Here is an 18,052-nt window from a genome sequence, read left to right as displayed (position 1 = left end):
GGGGTAATGGCAAAGCTTCAAATATCTGACCAGAATCTTTTCCTTGTTCTTGCCCCAGAGAGTTAGTTATCGTTTGTGGTAATACCACAGCGTTTGTATTGTCCTGCTTCCAGTCAGGGGTGAAATGCATCACCACGGCAGATTACTATCCCCAACACTCATTTGCCAAACAGGTTAATTGTATTATATTTCACGCTGAGGCTGAAATTTAATGGCACCGTTCCCCGCCCTGGCTAAACTTGTCGTTTAATACACGCGAAACACGAGGCCCATAAGGCGACACCACCATCCCTCTTGTTCAAATATTCTCTCAATTCGCCCTTGTCCAACATCTGATCGATCTAGGACCTGCGGCCCAACGAGATTAGCCCGGAAATCATCAAGAACAATAGGTGCAGGGTTACGTTCACTATCTAGGGCACACAAAAGGGAAGTAGTCGACGTCTGAGGAGTATTGGTGTCGAGACATGCTCCTTGTAAGAGACTTTGCTGGTAGGGAAAGGTATCAGAAAAGTTGTCACCCAGTTATGTGGGGCCACGCAAGATGTTGGACTTGCGAGTTCCAATCACTCTCGGGGTCTGTAATGAGGACCCTGGTACTGAGCACGGGGTACAATTGAGCCAAGTCAAGGTGGGCAGTTCTGATTAAATTAAAACTGTGTGCTGGACCGAGACGAGAAATCATGACTTTTGCCTTTCGTGGGCAAGAGCTCTGCCTACTGAGCCACCCAAGCACGACTCAACGACTCGTCCTCACATCTTTACAGAATTTTCCGAGTTAGAATTTCGATCCGGCAGACACTTTTAATCTGCCAGTAAGTTTCAAGTCAGCCCACAGTCCCAGGCTGCGGGTAAGCCACGTCTCCACAGCACCCTTTTCCCAAAGATGCTAGTCCTGCAAGCTTCGCAGGAGATTTTCTGTGAACTTTGAAAGTTAGGAGACGAGGTGCCGGCGGAAGTAAAGCTGCGAGGGCGAGTCGTGAGTCGTGCTTGGGTGCTTCAGTCGGTAAAGAACTTGCCCGTGGAAGGCAGAGGTCTCGAGTTTGAGTCTCGGTCTAGCACACAGTTTTCATCTGCTAAGAACTTTAGTGTACATTCCACTACAGAGTAAAAATTTCAGTCTGCAGTTCTGATTAGTAACTCCATTGTTGTGAACCCTTCCCCCAGGGTCTTGGGGGGGGGGGGTGGAGGAGGGGAGGTTGAGACGTTGCGGAAAGCAATAGGTCACACCGCACCTCATACAGTCCTATCTCTGGAGCGCGGGCCACACGGCTTTAGAAGTGAAGTTGAGGGGACTTGGTATCGGACAGCCGATTTGATCGGTGCTGGAGACAGAGGTCTTAGTGAGACACGCTGGAAGCGCCATTTTGAGTTCTGATTGCGTGCTGGGTATGGGGCCCGGTTTTGCAGATCTTCGCCGTCTCCTGAACACGTTGGGCGCGTTTACGAGGCGAACATGGGGAAGGCAACTCAGTGGATCGATGTAGGCACATCCTGGGGGCAACAAGTGGCAAGAAGCCATGTGCTGCAACGTCCGAGCTTCTTACAACACCGGAAGTTTTGGAACTCTCACGTTTCTCGAGGCTAATTTTAACCGAAAAAGAGTCATTTCTGAGTGGTCACCGTATCTGAGTGTACGGTGTTCTTATAGTCCTGGTGCAAGCGTCTGTTTTATCCAGGTTCGTTGTCTCCTGGTTCGTGTTTCACAGCAGCCTCGTGATTTAGAATTTCGTGGTTGCCGCCAATGTACTGTCTCCATATTTGATTGAACGACCTGCGTCACCGCGCATGCCGCTTCTGACCGCCTCCCAGTGAGTTCCAACGATTTCCTTAAAGTTTGATAAGTTGTTCTTGTGAAGTTTGTTAAATTTATTTTTTTCCTGTTTGCTAACATTTTATGTATTATTACTGAAGTACTGTGCTGATTCCCAGCCGCTACTGACACGTTCCTTGAAACTTATGTCTTGCGGTATTTTATAGTAATTTTCGTGAACCATTAATAATAAACATTAACAACAACTTTCTGGCCCAACCTGGAGGAGGTTCTCAAGCCAACATTTCGGCAGTATTTACGCACGTGAACTTATAACACTTCCGTCTGCTACTACGATACCATAACCTCAAAGCCTAAGGCAGTCCGCTAAGGAAATTATTCTTATTCTAGTAATTATAGTACGAAGAAGCGCAGCAGTGTTACCTTCTGAGAGGAATTTTGTTATATTGACCCCGTTGTACCTAACGGAAGTGAAACTCAGAATTACGTAATTATTCAAACAGTAGCAAATAATGTTTTACCTAGCTACACTGTTTAAAGAATAAGGAAAACGGTCGCCAGCCTAATTAGGCAAGATAAAGATTAACTTTCTTGTTTAAGACAGTTGGTATGAGTAACTTTAACGGATAAACACAACCTATACTTTACCACACGCGAGTGCAATGAACTCTGACACCTGCATATGTTAACGTTAAGGTTGGAACTAATAGCTAGAGCAGTACAAACTATTTGCAAAAATGTTACAGATAACGAAACACACTCTCACTTTCAGGGCTTATTCAAACTGAATGGTCTTTATAACGTTACTATTAGTATTCACTGCAGAATCATTAACTGGACATAGGTTCAGTATTATTGTTCAAACATTTTCCTAGCTGACATAAAATTATAAATTTAATGCACTGCAAAATTATGAGCTGGCCACAGGTTAAGTCTCTCTCAGTTAAATACTTTACTATTTAAAACGAAAGTTAGTTGAAATTCACTAACAGGTTACTTCTCACTGTCTTTTGAATAAATAAATTATGGTTTTCATAAATAGTGGTCTTCCCGTTACTTGTTGCCTAGCATTAGCACAATAGACAAACTGTGGATCCTGTTATACTATTAATATGCACTTCCAATACACAAGAGAGACACACACATAGCAAACATGAACATATAACTTTCCACAACTGCAATTTTCCACTTTTATTACAGTGAGACATAAAATTAACGTATCTGCAAGAAACTGACTCACCTTTTAAAGTATACTACTGGCAGCACTACTATAATTAACTAAGCAACACTTTATAAGCCTCAGTTTTAAGAGCTTTAATCTTTAAAAGAAACCGCAAATTGTCTTTATTACCACAGTCTTCTACTTTCAAGTAAATGATTAAATAGGTGACTTTGAAACTCCACAAAACTTTAAATGAGACTGTTTCCATCCCTGGGAGGCTTTCACAAGACTACATTTACTATCTCCCACAATTTCACTAAATCCACAGTAAATCTGAACACTTCCTTCTTACCAAAGATCAAACAACATTATTTAATGATCTGAGGCTTTCATTTTTTTCCACAAACTAGGACACTCGGTAATGATAGTTTAAATGGAGAGGAACCTGAGAGATGTTGTGATAGGGAAAAAATCAAGGTAGGTAAGTTACCTTATATTTGAGCACACAACACATCCAATAAGCTGATTCTTCACTGTACATCATTATCGTATTCCGTTACAGTGATTGCGCAATGTGGTGCCAACTGCATGTTGGTAGGTGGATTTGCAAGCAGAACTGCTGGACTCTGTCCCTTCTTGGTGGCGATGATGGATACCAATTCCAGAATCGTTCGAGCTATTTATCCATCCATCCGAGGCATTGGAAAGTGGCAGAAAAAGCCTTTCTCGGAATCAGCACAATATGCAACTTTTACATGGCAGTTCACAATTTGGTAGCTCGTCCCCGACTGACTCTCGTTCCACCTTTTCTACCTAGGTCAACCATAATTTGCGCGTGCTCTACTAAACCACAATTTGCGCGCGCTCTACTAAGTTCCGTTTCCGAGGGAAGCAACACTACCTCTTATACACAAAGTAACTAAGAATCCCAAGTGAAGGTCAGCAGTTTACATAAGAGCAAACAAACATTTTAAACAAAACATATCCTTTGCACATATAGGTAGTTCTAAACAAAATTATTTAAAAACAAATTCCAAATATATACAGTTAGTTTTGTCTCCCTCCAATTGGGACAAAGAATTTAAATGACAGATATACTACTTGCATAGAATCAAACCATGACATCAAAGATTTAACAAAGAAAGGAGTAAACAATTTTGCGTTATCGATTCAAACACATTTACAGAATCTCAACGATGTAACATTAAACAAAACAAAAGGCAAAATAAATCAGTAGAGCATTAGAGCTATGGTGATACAAACTGAGTTCTGCCCGCTTGACGACTCGTCGATTCGTCTCCGTTCCGTGCCAGTTGCGTTTGGATTTGAACGGATGGCATCTGAAGTTATTGTAATCTACAGGGACCAAGTAGACGGATTACTTTTTAGTCTGCTAAATTTGTTACCTCGATTTCACAGGTTTTCTTATTAGAAATTACTCTCGGTGCATTGCTGACAATTTATTTATTATTATTATCCTATTGGTGGTGTACACCGTCTGCACAGTCCACAAGAAGTTTCTGGCACTTCTTCTATAAGTGATACGCGAATTTTGCAATTATAGTGTCAGTCTTCCGATATAATTGCATTGGGCATTACGGTACTGCCTGGCCCAGAATTTTCTATCTTCCCCATGATTTCAAATTGTCTAATTGTCAATTATATTATGTACGCAGATATCGTCACATGTGTCTCCTACATGTGTTCTAGACGCCGAGAGCCAGAATTATGAGCCGTTCGATTAATTAAGTGCTCTGAGTTAAGGTCAGTGGCCACGGTCACTATGAATCAATTATTTTTATATTGTCATTTGAACAGAATTTGGTAGAATTCTATTGACCAGAGCTTGGTTATATTGCGCTCTGGAGATATTTGCTGTTCTGATTTGTAACTCTGATGCTGGTGTAATTAATTCCCAGGTTTTAACGTTAGTAATATTTTTGTCTTCCTAGTAAACTCATTGTATCTCAGGTTTTTATATTATAAAATGTTATTAATCTGACCTTACCAATTTCATGTTTTAATAAGCAATTAAAAGTTTCCTTAAAAAATGAACTGGCTTAAACAGTTTGGTTAAATTACTTGCACGTTTCAGTATCGGTAAATGTTTAATTGTCCTATTCAACTTCGATACCTTGAGCATTAACCTTGGTACCTGTGTCAAACCAAATGTCCTTGAACGTTAACAGATCTTATTTTAGGAACTCGTCAATGTCGCGTGTGATGTTCAGTCACAACCTTTCTTCGTCCTTCCACTTGCAACCAACCAAGCGCAGAATCTAGCGTAATAGTTGTCATCGTTCCTCCGATTAGTGTCATCGGTCCAATGGAAGTCCAAGTGAACGTCTCGCAAAGCGTAACATTGCTCCCAACGCCCTACACCCACTGTACAGTGCATTGTTTGAGCAGATGATTGCCCTTCTGCGTATACGGACACGACCATCGACCGGGTGTAACAGGAAACGCGATTGACCTGACCGGGTGCCACGTTTCCACTGACCCACAGTCCAGTCTCTATGACACTGTGCCTTCTGCAATTACAACAAACGACGTCGTTTTTTTATACACTCTTCGCCTATCCTTCTCTGATTCTTAATAATTCTATAGTTTTAATAATAATATCGGCGAATCTTATAACTGAATGTTTCCTGTGTAACTGTTGAATTAATGAAACTAACTGCCAACTTAGAACTGTGTACCGGATTGAGACTTAAACCTGCGACCTTTGCCTTTCGCGGGAATGTGCTGTACCAAGTGAGCGGCGAAGCACGATATTAGGAGGTAGGAGATGAGGTACTAGCGGATGTGAAGCTTTGAGGGTGGGTTGTGAGTCGTGCTTGAATAACTTAGTTAATAGAGCACTTTCCCCCGAAAGACAAAGGTCCAGGTTTCGAGCCCCGATCCGGCAAACAGTTTCTATCTGCCAAGAACTTTCAGAAATTCGACAGGTACATGAAGCAATTCAGTTATAAGATTTGATGATATTACAATCCTCAGTGAATATGAAAAAATATAGAATTTACTGATTGAAAAGAGCAGTTTAATGAGCACAATGTGTGGACTGAGACGGAACCAAAAAAACTTAATAAATAACGCAATGAGAAGTATTAGAAGTGAATTAACAATAAATTTAATGTCAAAATTAGTTATCACATGGTATATGATGTGAAGGAAGAGTAATAAACACATTACGGGTGAAGAAACGAAAGAGGGTGAGCCGTGTGGCTCGATCATCGAATTCCCGCCGCCGTTATGGGAAATCTTTCAGGTGGTGTGAGCAGAGCGCGCTGTGGCGGCACCTAACGGGCTGATCGGGTAGCGAAGGCTAAGCTGTAGCAAGTAGGAGGATTTTGCTCTGGCCGCGCGGGATTAGCCGAGCGGTCTAGCGGCACGGTAGCTCAGCGTGTTCGGTCAGAGAGCCGGTTGGCCTCTGTAATAAAAAAAACTGAGAGGAAGGATCAACCACCGAACTTGAACAGGATGTCTTGCGACGTACGCAACGACAAAACACAACGATCAGTAACGAGAAAAAAAAAGAAAAGAAAAAAGAAAGCTGCCTTGGCGCTGCAGTCGTGGACTGTGCGGCTGGTACCGGCGGAGGTTCGAGTCCTCCCTCGGGCATGGGTGTGTCTGGTTGTCCTTATGATATTTTCGGTTAAGTAGTGTGTAAGCTTACGGACTGATGACCTTAGCAGTTAAGTCCCATAAGATTTCACATACATTTGAACACATTTTGCTTTGGGACGCTTAGCAGTAACGTCTTTTGAGAAGTCTGGAGGACAGTACAGGCGCCGTGCGAGGCAGCAGGAAGAGCACATCCAAAAGGAGCTGTTTACCCGAATGACGACGCCGTAGCAAATATTGCCGGCGTGGAAGCAGTCACGTTACTGGGAAGCCGTTGGTGTATTTCGCTTCCTGCATGTCTCCTGGAACCGGGATCTGCGGCGGCTGGTTCAAAAATGGCTCTGAGCACTATGGGACTTAACATCTGTGGTCATCAGTCCCCTAGAAGTTAGAACTACTTAAACCTAACTAACCTAAGGACATCACACACATCCGTGCCCGAGGCAGGATTCGAACCTGCGACCGTGGCCGTCGCGCGCTTCCCGACTGAATCGCCTGGAACCGCTCGGCCACACCGGCCGGCTTCTATTAACGAAAGTACAAGAATTCCTTCAATGACAGTATGTGGATATGGTAATTAATTCTCATATAACCACAAATTTAAGTGTGTTCTTTGCTATAAGTCGCCTTGTGTTGCGTCGGGGGAGGGGGTGGGGGACTCTAGTTACTTGCATGTGATTTCGTTTTATCGGGACTTCTGCTGTTTGTCTTGGTAGCGGACGCGGGGTCCTGGGTTGCGTCCTGCTTGTGCTGTTGTGTATTTTCCGCCCCCTTTGCCCGCGCGTGCCGGCCGGCCCTGTGTCTAGACCGTGGCTTAATGTATAATTGGCCTTATGCACATAAGATAATAGATTTGTACTGCTTAGCTGATGTTCATTAGTAGGTTGATTAATTCTACAGATGATGTGCCGTAATGAATTATTGTGTTTGTGGCTACTTACGGCAGATACCCCTAGTTATGGGACTTTTCTTGCCCATTCGTTACCGTTGCTGCTCCCGTTTGGGGGTCCATGCCGAGCCTGTATTGGAAACAGCTGAGTGGGCGTGCGTCCACTTCTATGACGTAGTTTGTTGAATCCCACGCGGTTGCTTGGTCACGTGAAATTTTATATTTTATATCCTGCTTTGTAGGATGCCTGCCATTTGTAACGTGATTGTGTGCCATGGTATCTGATTTGTTGTTGCCTGTACTCTGATTTATTTTGGTAGTGCCAGTCTCTGTAGTAACGAAAGACTACATTTCCTCGTTAAATTTTAGTAAATGTAGTTGATAATAGTTTTGAGTAAACAATTTTAACGCATATACCAAAATGTGTAATAGGCCATAAGTGCCGTGGTTTATGAATGTTTAAATTTTGAAGTAACTTGGTCTCACCTAAATGCCAATTTTGAAAATGTGTTGATGATTTTATTTTTATTTGTCTTGTTTAAATGTGCCAAATAAATGATCAGTGCAACTGTCCATGGTGATTGCCTGATGTGTCACTGGGTCCAGTCCTACCACCCTATAGCCTATTGTGCTGAGCTTGTGTCGTTGTATAAAAGTTGAATTCCATGCTGTGCTGACACATCAGAGGGTAGTCCTCGACAAATGATTTGTGCTATTATCAAACAAATGCTTTAATTTGAGGAAGGTATTTTTGCGACTCAGTGTTTGGAGAGCAGTTTTAATCTGACGGGAAGTCTCATATCTGCACACACTGCAGAGTGGAAAATTCATTCCGTTGAATTGAACTTCGCTCTTTGGAGTTTACTTTACGGTTTTTGCTTTGATGTATAGTCTGTGTGCTAATAAAAAGAAAGTAGTCTGATAATTTGTAAACAGGTATCACTTGTTGCCTGAGACAGTCACGTCAGTTAAACATCAAGTTGGAACGTTGTAAAGCGATACTAACTGAAACGAGCAAGTAAGAGTGATAATACGGAACGTGAATGATCGACTACGGTTTATTGATAGAATTTTAGATAAGTGTAGCTCGTGAAGGTGACTGCGTATAGAACACTTACGACCTATTATTAAGAAATGCTCGACTGTTGGGAATTGCAGCCAGGCCAGATTAAAGGACATCGAAGCAGTTCAGAGGTGTGCTGTTAGGTACATAACCGGTATGACGGTTCAGTCAACACAAGTCTAACATTCATGGTGGTGTCTGTTTGTTCTATATCGTGTCTCCCTACAACTATCGCGCAACGACGCTCTGAGCGTGTTTCTTAGGGAATTGACTAGTTTGAACCTGGCGCCAGACCACACATGACATGTACAACTCAGAAGAGTTCAGTGAGACTAGCGATGATATAACCAAATACTTAATGATTTCAGCGTCAGCTCCACTGCACTCCCTGTAAAAGAATCATAGTACTAACTAAATTTAGTGGAAGGGGTTCAAGGCTTTCCTATTTTTAGTTAGCTGCTAAAATAGAGTCGAAAAAGCAGTTACGTTTACCAGTGGAAATTTTATTCTACTCACAAAACATTGTTTATAAATTGCACTATTGATAAAAGGAAGTGATTTAATACAGAATGATAAAAACCAACTGCGTTCAACAAAAATGTGAACGAATATTCTCTGAATGGGTTTCCAAGTTCTACAATGGATCGAAGGATGACCTATGCCATATCACATCTATAATCTAGTTTTAAATTAAGTTTCACAAAAGAGAAAACTATAAAAATGGTCTACAGTGACCCTCAATTATCTTTAATTACTTATCTAACTTGTCCTCAATTACAGTGGCTGATGTAGCTTCTCAATAATTATATAAAAGAGAAATCAGCGCGTTTCAGATTTTTACTTCAAGTGGCAAATATGAACACCATGAGCTTTAATTTACGATCGACACTAGTATTACGCAAAAGGAGGTGTAACAGATGAGACTTCTGCAGTTCTGAGTGAAGCTTTATGCGCTGTTATGCGGCAACGCGTGCGTTCATTACCTTGTCGTTAGTTAGGCAGCAGCGGCTGGCGCAGCAGCCATCCAGCTCGCCGTCTCGGAACTAACTCTCCTCTAACTTCTCCTTACTACAATTTACCGAAGTTGGTATAAAAAAAACTATCTGGCTGTGTTTTCATCTGGCCAATCTGGGTCTCAATGTTAACCTTAAGCTCCGCCTACAAAAATTCTGTGTATCCAATGAGAAACGTTACACTTTTCGTGGTGGGGCAATGTTTTTAAAGTTTGCAACGTAACAGAGACCGAAAAAGTCTCACGCTAAAACTTGCAGCTGGTGTGGCCCTTTTTGTGTTATCGTAAGATCTATACTGTTCTTCTGGAGGGCTCTACCTTTTAACATGGGCTGGGGGGTGGTCATGACGTAACAGAGACGCGAAAAAGTCTCACGTTAAATTTTGCAGCTGGGGTGGTCCTAATGGTTAGCTGGCGACGTGGGTGTCCAGTCCGTCCCTTATCGTAGGGCCTTCTAGCTTAACACGGTTCTGCTCTCGGCTTCTGTCCTCGTTTCTGCCCTCGGAACTGGGTCGTTCTCACGGTAGGAGGGTACGACATGCATTTAGGCATTCTTGTGTTAGTCTGTGGTATTCCATTTCCTCACTCGTTACTCGTATTACTTTGGTTAATTTAATGTCACGCTTTATTCGGAGCTATGCGATTTGCTTATCATGTCAAGGTTTTCATAGAAGGTTTTGGATTTGCCTGACACCTTACACAAGTGTTAAAGAGATCCTTCGCGAACTTTGTTGGATACCCCTTGATGGGAGACGACGCTCTACTCGCGAAACATTACTGAAAAAATTTAGAGAATAGGCGTTTGCAACTGACTGCAGAACGATTCGAACGCCGCCAGCGTACGTTTGGCATAAGGACCGTGAAGACAAGACAAGAAAAATTAGGGCTCGTCGGAGCCATATAGACGGTTGTTTTTCCCCCACTCGATTTGCTAATGGAACATGAAAGAAAATGATTTGTAATGGTACAACATACCAAAAAATGTTCAAAAGTGTGTGAAATCTTATGAGACTTTACTGCTAAGGTCATCAGTCCCTAAGCTTACACACTGCTTAACCTAATTTATCCTAAGGACAAACACACACCCATGCCCGAGGGAGGACTCGAACCTCCGCCGGGACCAGCCGCACAGTCCATGACTGCAACGCCTTAGACCGCTCGGCTAAGCCCGCGCGGCTTAAACATACTCTCCGCCATACACCGTACCATAGTTCGTTGCTGTAAGTGGAAAGCTAAGGTTGACACAGTCTTGGTCTTACTAATTTATTTATCAAAAATAAATATTTATTTACATCCTTATTCACATAAATAACAAAATATCATTCAAATGCTAAACATCGGTATAAGAGGAATGAAATAGAACTTTAAGAGAGCAAGAGTCCGGCTGTGTGTGGCACGCTGTGTAGCTGCTTCCTTATCCGCTCACTTGCCCGGGAAGCTGTGCTGGACGTTGATGTAGCCTCCCTTGGAGGCGGGCCCGGCTGCCGGCCCGTTGTGCACGCGGCCGTAGCTGACGCCGGCGCCCACCCTGGTGTTGCCGTCCTTGCTGGTCCACACGCCGTCCGCCCGGCCGTGCACCATGGTGCCGATGCGGCGGTCGCGGCTGATGCCGCCGTCCACGCTGCCCGACACGTGGCTCTCCTGCCGCTTCGGCGGGTTCTCCACCCTCGACACGAAGCGCCGCTCCCGCACCACGGAGTCCTAGAATAATGAAGGCAATTAAGAAGATATCTAATAGTCTCCTACAGCAATGAGCGAGACCAAGAAGCCACCTAATTGTTTTTCTGAATATTCTGATGTCTAGCTAGAGGGTGGCAGGGAGGAGGAGATAGAAAGGAAGAGGGGGAGGAGGAGACGTATATCGAGATGGGGCAGTAGGGAAGAGAAAGGGGACAGGAGGTGATGATTAGGGAGAGGAAACAGGAGGTGATGGACAGAGAGATGGGGCACATGGATTCAGGGAGATAGGCACAAGAATACGACACGAAGGTGATGTAGGAGACACGGATATAGGGAGAGGGATGCAGGAGGACATTGACAGAGGAGATAGGGAGGAGGGAGGCTATGGACAGAGAGTGGCGAGGAGGAGGAGGAGGAGGTGGCTGAGAGAGGGAACAGGAGAGGGACAAAGAGAGAGAGAAGGAGGAGAAGAGCTGAGATGGGGGAGAGGGAATGAGATGAACAGAGGGAGGGCAAGGCGGGAATAGTCACAGACGAGGGTAATGTACGTAGGAAAGTGGAGATAAGGTCATAGATAGTGGGGAAGCTGATGAACAGTGAGACTGGGGTGGAAGAAACGGACACACATGGTGAGGATATGGTGATTTTGGGGGGGGGGGGGGGGGCAGGAGGTGATGGACATATAGAGAAATGCACAGACAAGGAGAGTGGAGGCAGGAGGACATAGTGGGTGGGAGGAAGGGTTGGGGATAAGTTTAGGTTGTTTGGGGAAGGAGACCAAACAGCGAGGTCTTCGGTCTCATCGGATTAGGGAAGGATAGGGAAGGAAGTCGGTCGTGCCCTTTAAAATGAACCATCCTGGCATTTGCCGGGAGCGATTTAGGGAAATCATGGAAAACCAAAATCAGGGAGAAGGGGTTGGACAGGTGGCGAGAGGAGGTAGGTGTGGACAGAGAAATGAAGGAGGAGGAAATGGACAGAGAAATGGGGCGGGGCAGAAAGGAAGAGAGTGGGAATTGAATGAGATCGGCAGAGAGAGGAGGCACGAGGATATGGGTGCAATATACGTGCCGAAGGTACAGGTGCCGTAAATGTACACTGGAGAAGCTGTGGAGCAGCAGCTAGTATGTATAACAAAGGATGCAAGGTCGGTGAGGAGCTAATGGAAACAGTTATTCAACTCATAAGTCGCAGGAGATTAGTGTTTAACGTCCCGTCGAGAACGATGTCATTAGAGACGGAGCGCAAGCTCGCGTGAGGGAAGGATGGGGAAGGAAATCGGCCGTGCCCTTTAAAAGGAACCATCCCGGCATTTGCCTGAAGCGATTTAGGGAAATCACGGGAAACCTAAATCAGGATGGCCGGAGACGGGATTGAACCGTCGTCTTACGAATGCGAGTCCAGTATGCTAACCACTGCACCACCTCGTTCGGTCGCAGGAGTAATGAAGCAAGTGAAGAAAAGATATATGACTAGGATTACAACAGTAATACCGTTGCTATAGTAGAAAGGAGTCCGTTTTTCAGTCCATTTATCTTCTAGAATGTACCAATGCTACATGGGTTTTCTCCTCCAAACTATGTGCCAAATATATCGATGGTCGTTTAGGTTTACTAATTTCTTTGAAGTGATAGTCACGCCAATGTTCAGTAGTATTTGGTGGCGTATTTTTGGTCGCGCCTGCATGTGAAAGCTGGAACGCTCCTCATCCTAGATCGCGTGAGGATCGCTTGCAGCTGGCTGCTGAAGCATCGAACAGGATCCAAAAAGCACAGACGAGTTGCAGGTATCGCCAAACAGCGTTACTTTGCTTATTTTGCTGTTTTCTCTCAATTATTTTGCAATTTAGTCTTCGTCAGCAGTGAAAATTTGTTTCATTGGTAATGAAGCATAACCAGAATATCTATCGGGGGTATGGCCAGGGCGACTGAGTGTGAGGAGAAACCCATAAGATTCTTCCAGTGCTGCGCTTGAGGCCTTTCGGACTCTACTCTGGTGATTGCGTCTCAGTGAATGTGGCGTCACGCGATTGTTCAATACGAGGCATGACATCATTCCGATAGTGTTTTTACAGTGTGACTACCCATTTCTTCGGGTCAATGAAGCACTCGGCTTGCATTCGTACTTTTCTGGCTGAACTTAGACGAGTTGCCGTCATGAAACATTTGAAATTACATGTACATTTTCAGTAATACGTCCGACTAGAAGATAAAGTAATAAAAATACCTTCGTTCCTTTTACCATTAGGGCAGTATAATTAAGTGTACAATGCAACTCAGTTTAGAGTCAAGAACGTTGCCAAGAACGGTCGAAGTAGCTAAAGAGCAACAGTTTCAAAATTCATAGACGATGTAGCCCTCTTGGGCGAAAGCCGAATACCAAAACACACGTAGGAGAGGCCTAGGAACAATCATTAGCTACTATCGTTTCAGTAACAGACAGCTGATAATTAAATAGCTATGTCAAGTTCCTGGTGCTTGTATGAGAATCAAGTATCATATGAAGGACTGCCATGTGCCAGTTTGGCTACTAGGTTTATCAGAACGGTGAAAGACCAGGCAAAATGAAAATAGGTTCTATCACTTTGCCGCCTCCTTTTAAAAAACACTGAGACGCCTTCTAGGTAAAACTATCTCTCTGATCGGACAGATCACAACGGAAAATGTTTAAACGCGGGCCCTAAAAATCCTTACAAAGACCTCTGGCACTATCCATAAGTTTTGGTAGTCAGTTCAGAAATCAGGATCAGGCTATACATCGCAAACTGTCTCTTCCTACTCAAGATTCAACCCGTCTGCTTCCAACACCAAATAGTGTTACTAATCTCGCACCCTCACGAAACATTCAATGATACATACGTCCGCACCGGCCACACTGGAGAACTGCTAAGTTCCGGCGTCTACATACCTCTTCCACTTGAGCGGAACAAATGACAGCGAAGACGCTGATGAGGAGAAGAGCCAAGGTCGTCCTCATTGTGTGGCGTGTTTAGCGGGGCTGCGACTGGTCCAGTTGTCAGTCTGGAACAGAGGAGACAGAGAGCATTAGGAGCTACATAGTTTCATAATACGTGATTATTGACGGCATCGATATTTAATGTATGTTCGGACACATTTTCGGCACATTTGAAGCTATTTCAAACAATTGCTTAGAAATCACTTACGCTGGTCATAATAAAGTTGCATTGAGATACCACCACAATCAGCTAAATTTCTTTCACGACTTTTGCCATTAAATTAAGTTCTTCCTGTCTGATGGCAACAACTTGCAGGCGTAACTTTTACAAGAACAGTTCAACACGAAAGAAGTTTACTCCCACCTAAACATTAAATAGTACAGAAGCAATGAAATTCCTAACGACCCTTTTGTACATCAACCCCCCTCCCCCGAGTCAAGACTGCAGTAAATGTTCAGAATAGTTTAGTGCTTTTTATACACTAATACTACAAGGCCTTCCTATAAGTTCAGTAAAACTGTATAATTGTATACCATTGGAAGTCCTTATAAATCTAATCCATTTTTATTTATGAAAGTAAGACATAAATGTATTTAAACTATTATACAATTCAGATTTCAGAAACATTTCTTGACATCTTTGAGATGAAAAGAAGTTACAGAATTGATATATGGATGTCTGCTGGAATCAGACTCCCTGAGTCTTTTCTGGGCAGCAGAATAAGAGTACTTTCCAAGCGCACTATTATCATCTGTCAGAGGTAAGCTATAGAACAGCCGATTGAATACATTTTGCTTTTTTTAACGTCATTCTACCTACTCCAAATTAACTATCTTAACAGCCAGAGAAGATCTTTCAACTAATGTCTCTTCATGCTGAATATTATTTCATGGTTTTTGTGTGTGTGTGTGTGTGTGTGTGTGTGTGTGTGTGTGTGTGTGTGTGTGTGTGTGTGTGTTTGTGTACGATTCTCTCTTCACGTTTACTTGAAATTCTTGGGCCATTTTGCAGGTAGTTCCTCTGTCGCCATTACTTTGTCTGATCACCTTGAGGTCTAAAAGCGCTTCCTGCGTTTGTAGTACACATTCTTTGGACCTGTTTATTCTGAACTTCTTCCACCGCATCCATCCTTCACACTGCTAGTCTTGATCTACTTAGCACATGCCCGCCAGTCCTCAGTAAGGATTTTCCACTTTCCATCTGACACTGGCAGCCTTCTTCCTCTTGCATCATTTGTAGAATTAAGTAACAATGTACTTTTGGTGTACCATATTCCAATTCGTCCTAGACAGCTCCCTTATAGGATGTTACAGTCCTTCCCTAGACGACTCACTTCTAGTTTCCACGGCATCAACGTTTTTCTACATAGAGACTTTCTTCACCATCAATAGTATTTTCTTTTTCCATTTACTTTTCTTCACTTTATTCTGAATCATTGTCTGGACAACTCCCTTATAGCATATTCCAGTTCTTCCTTAAACAACTCCCTTCTAGTTTCCAAAGTATCAACGGTCTGCAGTATCAAGTGCAACAACTTATTCTCAGTCAGTTCACCTTTCAGCAGTTTGAAATCAATGACAGCCGATGTTTTATGAAGATAATCCGTCAGATTGTGTTTCTTAAATACAAGCGAACCTTTTTACTATTATGTCCAGTACAATTTCTTTCATCTTCTCGTCCCACTCGCCGAAAAATGAAACTACGTTCTTTGTAACGTAATAGAATTATTCTCAACAGCATAAAATCTTTAAAAAGACATTTATAATTTCTCCAGGCACTACACTATTACCTCTTACGGTAAAGCCTGCTTACACAACGAAAGAAACAGCAAAGATTCGTCTAATCCTGCGCTCCACTGCAGAGGCAGCGCGAGAAGGATCGATGGGCAAGCAGAGTCTTACAAGAGCCTATGTATTGGCTAGCTTTCGCCTCAGGTTTACTACGCAATAGTGACCTAGACAATCGCTTGCTTGGGGATTTGTAGTGCTATACAGACGAATGTTGAACATTAGGTGGGTTGATAAGGCGTGCAATGAGGAGGTTATACGCAGAATCGGTGAGGAAAAGAATATATACAAAACACTGACAAGAAGAAATAACTCGATGGTAGGACATCTGTTAAAACAGCACGGAATAAATTAATGGTGCTAGAGAGAGCTGTAGAGGAAGAGAGACATTGGAGTACATCGGGTAATTAATTCACGACGCAGGTTACAAGTGCTACTCTGAGATGAAGAGGTTGGCACAAGAAAAGAACTCGTGGCGGGCCGCATCAAATCAGATCACAAGTCTGATGACTACAGAAATAGACAATCGATCTGTCTGCGCAGAGCTAGCACTTACCTCGTGCGGTGCGTGCGCTGTGCCTGTGGTACAGTGCAGACGAAGGTCGCTGGCCCGCTATTTAACGGCTGTGGCGGGGCCGTAGGTGCATCCCCTCCGCGGGCACCTACTCTCTGGTGCTTTCTGTGTGACGCCGCCAGCGCTGAGACCTCCAGGAACATTGCGTCATCAACCGAGCACCGGTCGGGCCCTCTGGTTCTCGAAGCGGGCATTCGTTACGAAATTGTGCATCTCAGGCACCAATGAAATGAGTGTTAAGCGACTTCTCATAGTGTGGTTTCCACAAACTGGAGATCTGTCGTTGGCCGATGATTGTATGCGTCATCTTATTGTCACTGAAGAAGTAACGTCGCCATTAGAACAAATGTATTTTTGATACGTGGTTGGCCTGCCTTGTCATACAGTACACATTCATCTACATCTACATCCATACTCCGCAAGCCATCTGACGGCATGTGGTGGAGGGTACCTTGAGTACCTCTATCGGTTCTCCCTTCTATTCCAGTCTCGCATAGTTCGTGAAAAGAAAGATTGTCAGTATGCCTCTGTTTGGGCTCTAATCTCTCTGATTTTATCCTCATGCTCTCTTCGCGAGATATACGTAGGAGTGAGCAATATAGTGCTCGACTCCTCAGTGAAGGCATGTTCTCGAAATTTCACAAAAGCCCGTACCGAGCTACTGAGCGTCCCTCCTGCAGAGTCTTCCACTGGAGTTTATCTATCATCTCCGTAATGCTTTCGCCATTACTAAATGATCCTGTCACGAAGAGCGCTGCTCTTCGTTGGATCTTCTCTATCTCTTCTATCAACCCTATCTGGTACGGATCCCACACTGGTGAGCAATATTCAAGCAGTGGGCGAACAAGTGTACTGTAACCTACTTCCTTTGTTTTCGGATTGCATTTTCCTTAGGATTCTTCCAATGAATCTCAGTCTGGCATCTGCTTTACCGACGATCAACTTTATATGATCATTCCATTTTAAATCACTCCTAATGCGTACTCCCAGATAATTTATGGAATTAACTGCTTCCAGTTGCTGACCTACTATATTGAGCTAAATGATAAAGGATCTTTCTTTCTATGTATTCACAGCACATCACAATTGTCTACGTTGAGATTCAATTGCCGTTCCCTGCGTCATGCATCAATTAGTTGCAGATCCTCCTGCATTTCAGTACAATTTTCCATTGTTACAACCTCTCGATGTACTACAGCATCATCCGCAAAAAGCCTCAGTAAATTTCCGATGTTATCCACAAGGTCATTCATGTATATCGTGAAAAGCAACGGTCCTACGACACTGCCTTGCGGCACACCTGAAATTACTCTTACTTCGGAAGACTTCGCTCCATTGAGAATGAGATGCGGCGTTCTGTTATCTAGGAACTCTTCAATCCAATCACACAATTGGTCTGATGGTCCATATGCTCTTACTTTGTTCGTTAAACGACTGTACGAAACAGTATCGAACGCCTTGCAGAAGTCAATCTAGAGAAAGAATCAGTTACCGATGTGAGAAATGTTGTGTTAATCACATTAACTTAATT

At 43.5% G+C, this 18,052-nt stretch overlaps 1 protein-coding gene across 1 annotated transcript; it reads right to left on the bottom strand.

The window, feature by feature from the left end:
- Positions 1 to 10,773: 10,773 nt before the first annotated feature.
- LOC126323199 (uncharacterized) lies at positions 10,774 to 16,587 on the bottom strand. The gene is made up of 3 exons (XM_049994614.1): positions 16,504 to 16,587; positions 14,112 to 14,224; positions 10,774 to 11,225 (listed from the first exon to the last, which is right to left on the bottom strand). Exons 2-3 carry the CDS (start codon positions 14,178 to 14,180, stop codon positions 10,947 to 10,949), a joined length of 348 nt encoding a protein of 115 aa, XP_049850571.1. The 5' UTR covers positions 14,181 to 14,224; positions 16,504 to 16,587; the 3' UTR covers positions 10,774 to 10,946.
- Positions 16,588 to 18,052: the final 1,465 nt, after the last annotated feature.

This window comes from Schistocerca gregaria, chromosome 2, assembly GCF_023897955.1.
Source record: "Schistocerca gregaria isolate iqSchGreg1 chromosome 2, iqSchGreg1.2, whole genome shotgun sequence".
NCBI classification, from domain to species: domain Eukaryota; kingdom Metazoa; phylum Arthropoda; class Insecta; order Orthoptera; family Acrididae; genus Schistocerca; species Schistocerca gregaria.
Note: the sequence above shows the minus strand (reverse complement) of the source record. Positions and strands in the feature narration are given on the sequence as shown.

Coding starts and splice junctions, on each gene's coding strand:
- LOC126323199 (XM_049994614.1), bottom strand. CDS start 14,180: ATGAGGACGACCTTGGCTCTTCTCCTCATCAGCGTCTTCGCTGTCATT. Junction 11,226..14,111: donor GTTCCGCTCAAGTGGAAGAG/GTATGTAGACGC, acceptor TCATTATTCTAG/GACTCCGTGGTGCGGGAGCG.